At 55.2% G+C, this 3,259-nt stretch overlaps 1 protein-coding gene across 1 annotated transcript; it reads right to left on the bottom strand.

Annotated features, from left to right (window-relative positions):
• Nucleotides 1-1,448: 1,448 nt before the first annotated feature.
• On the bottom strand, nucleotides 1,449-2,785 carry LOC119333438 (inositol-tetrakisphosphate 1-kinase 4-like). Its single transcript, XM_037606328.1, has one exon. The coding sequence runs from the start codon at nucleotides 2,642-2,644 to the stop codon at nucleotides 1,616-1,618; it is 1,029 nt and encodes a 342-aa protein (XP_037462225.1). The 5' UTR covers nucleotides 2,645-2,785; the 3' UTR covers nucleotides 1,449-1,615.
• Between the last annotated feature and the right edge of the window lie 474 nt (nucleotides 2,786-3,259).

The raw sequence follows: 3,259 nt of genomic DNA, 5'->3' as shown, positions 1-3,259 counted from the left end.
CAGTGATTCTCAACAAAAAAATCCATGCTCTCTCAATTTCTTGACTCTCCGACCCTCATGCAAGAAGACCAGACTAAATGGAAAATTGACTCTTTTTGGCCCCTCCTTGCTTCAACATTTTTCTTTTGTGTCATCCTGGATTCTCGTCAAGTAGATTCAACATTATTATTTAAAGGAACCCTGTCCAGTGTTTTTTTCCTTCAAAAATTAGCAACAGAGCTGCTAAGATTCCATTGGCAGAAGAAGAAGCCGATGGCTGAAATTGCTTGGTTTTTTGAAGAGAAACCGGATGAAAACATGCACAAAGGGCACACCACAAGAAGCTCAAGTAGGTAAAAGCATGAGATGACATACAAAAACACCAAAAAACCGAGAAAACACAAAATAAAAAAATAAGTAGAGACTACCTATGGGGGAACCAGCGTTGCTCGACTTTCGTCAAGAGAAACTGCACACTTGCGACGAGGGTGACGCCCCCAGACAAACCCCCACCACTAGACATGGAGCCGGCATACCGTCACCATGTGCATTTCTGCATGTCCTAGCCGAAGCGCAACCGGCATCACCGTGGCCCCAGATAGTGCGAGCCCAAGTCACTGTGCCCAGGAGCCCATCTAGGGTGCCGCCACGACCAACACCACTGCAGCTGCAACTTGCCTGCATCCTGCACCCCGCCAGCAACCACGAGGCGCTGCAAGAGGCTGCCACTGAAGTAGAACACCGAGCATCACCTCGTCCTCTCTCCAACAATGCTAGATTTAGGCCATGGTCACTTGGTCAGAGAAGGTGGGCGCCATGGCCCAAGGCAGCTAGTAGGAGGCCCGAGGCATCTCCTCGACCTAGTAGCACCGTCATGCTCCGTCGCAACTCTGTCGCTTGGGCCTAGATCTGGCCCGCAAGCCTGCAGCCACCGCAGCGCACCAGAGCGCCTAAACCCTAAACCCCCACCAGAGTGTTGTGCCTACCAAAACTGATTCATGCACGATCCTTGTGGCCGATGTATGCACGACATAGAAATACAGCGGCAGATATCCTGATGTATGCACGCATGTCCGGCTGAAATTAGTTTATCGTGCATGAGTCGTCTAAGATTTTGTCGTGTGTATAGCACGGCTCTGTGTCTACCCACCACCACGAGCCAAGCCACCATCCCAAACCATGTCCCTGTGAGTGGCGAGGACGAACCTTGGCTTATCCATCCGAGGCACATCATCGGATGGTGATTAGAGGGGTGGGGGTAGAGGAGAGATGCGGGTGACAGCGATTAGGTTTTTTTTTTCTGGCCGCTGTACCACGAGAAAGGGATAGTGTAGCTGGAGCAGCACGAGAAAAAGGACCACCACCGTAGTGCTACACATGGCCACTGATAACGGTGGCGTAATGGGCCGCTATCAATGTCAACATCGGCACAGTTGCACCGTTTGCATTGCATGGGGACACCAGTGTCATGATCAAAAGGCAAGAGCTGTTCAGATGTTGCCATCACCCTAAATTTCCAAAGCCAACGAGGCAAAGATCATTATTCGTTACTTTAGGAATGCAAAATTGATCTAGTACTCTAGTAGAACAACAAAAATCATACGACAGAGAGTACAGAACGTCCTCTCATGCACGCTCAGACAACGTTGGAGGCTTGGGTACCGTCTGCCTCGTCACGTGTAGCAGCGGCGGCGCCACGAATCATCTCGTCGAAGAAATCCGTGAGGGCGATCTCGTACCCCGGCAGCTTGTTGAACCCCGGGAAGTAGTTGATGTCGATGATGAAGTACTGGCCCCCGGCCTTCCTCCCGCGGATCATGTCGAAGTTGAACAGCTGCAGCCCCAGCGCGCGCCTCAGCCCGCGCCCGACCTCCTCCACGAACCCCGGCGGCGGCATCTCGGCGTCGTCGCCCACGTCGTCGTCGGTGTCGGCGTGCACCGTCGTCAGGCTGGACACGTTGTGGAAGGGCACCGACGCGTCGCCCTCCAGGTCCAGCAGCCGCTCCGTCGGCACGTCCGGCAGGCTGCGCCGCCGCACGCACGTGGCGTGCCCGCCGATCACGTAGATCTTGAACAGCACGCCGCCGTGGTTCACGAACTCCTGGAGGACGAGCGGGGGCTGCAGCGCCGCGAGGCCCGCGCGGCGGTAGATGAGCGACATGGCGTGGGAGCTGACGCTGCCGTCGACGTCAAGCGGCTTGGCGATGAGCGGGAACTGGAGCGCGCCCACGACGGCCGGGTCGGTGAGCGACGCGGCGTCGTCGATGGCGACCTGGCGGGGCGCGCCCATGGAGCCCACGCGGACGGTGGCGTTGAGCTCGGAGACGACGTCGAGCATGGAGCCGCGGTCGAGCAGGCGGCCGATGGCGGCGGGAGGATCGACGACGGGGACGGCGGGGTGGGCCGCGGAGAAGGCCTCCAGCTGCGCGCGCCACGCCTCGTCGTAGAGCTTGTGGATGAGGAGGTGGAAGGGCCCCTGGTCGACGAGGGGGCGGGAGGGGTCGACGGCGACGAGCCGCATGCCGCGCTCCGCTGCCAGGGCGACGAGCGACGGCTGGATGACGGTGTCCAGCTTGTCCGGCTGCATCGCGTAGCCGATGGTGTAGGTGTGCGGCGGAGATCGTGTCGGCGCCGGTGCCTCCTGCTCGGCCGCCATTCCTCCCATGGCTAGCAAGCTTATCTACACTCTGCTCTGCTCTCTGTCTTTCTTTTGTGCCTTTCCCCTGCTCACAGCACGCCTGGATTTATACTCATGGCGGGTTGGTAGCAAGGGCATATTCGTGACGGGCTGGCATACTTTTTCTGCTCATGAATTTCTTCTCGATCAAGCATACAATTATGTTCCTACGCGCCGAATGGGAATCGCGTAGGTGCTTTCGGCTAGTCGGCCGAGGGGTGATCGACATGGAGTTGGACTTCGCCCACCGCAACACATTCGCTAATCGAAAATCTCCGTTTGCCCTGCGCTCACTTTTTCTAAGCACCGCTTTCAGTTGAAGAAAGAGAGCCTTGTTAGGCCAGGACCCTAAAACGATCACGATATCTGTCTGTGAACACGTCTACAGGAACCGGCCATCTAACCATATCCGTATACATATTAAATCAGATTTTAAAAAAGAATGAGCTAAATGAAACCTGGTGATTTTAATTTAAACCGGACCAATTGATTACTCCCTTCGTTCCAAAATAGAAGATCCAACTTTGTACTAAATTTAGTACAAAGTTGAATCATCTAATTTGGAACGGAGGGAGTACATTTTAGACATATTTTAACTAAACC

Source organism: Triticum dicoccoides, chromosome 7A, assembly GCF_002162155.2.
Source record: "Triticum dicoccoides isolate Atlit2015 ecotype Zavitan chromosome 7A, WEW_v2.0, whole genome shotgun sequence".
NCBI lineage: Eukaryota > Viridiplantae > Streptophyta > Magnoliopsida > Poales > Poaceae > Triticum > Triticum dicoccoides.
The sequence above is the reverse complement of the archived record's forward strand: the minus strand, read 5'-3'. Positions and strand labels throughout refer to the sequence as shown.

Bases quoted from the DNA above. Each gene is read 5' to 3' on its own strand.
- LOC119333438 (XM_037606328.1), bottom strand. From the start codon at position 2,644: ATGGGAGGAATGGCGGCCGAGCAGGAGGCACCGGCGCCGACACGATCT.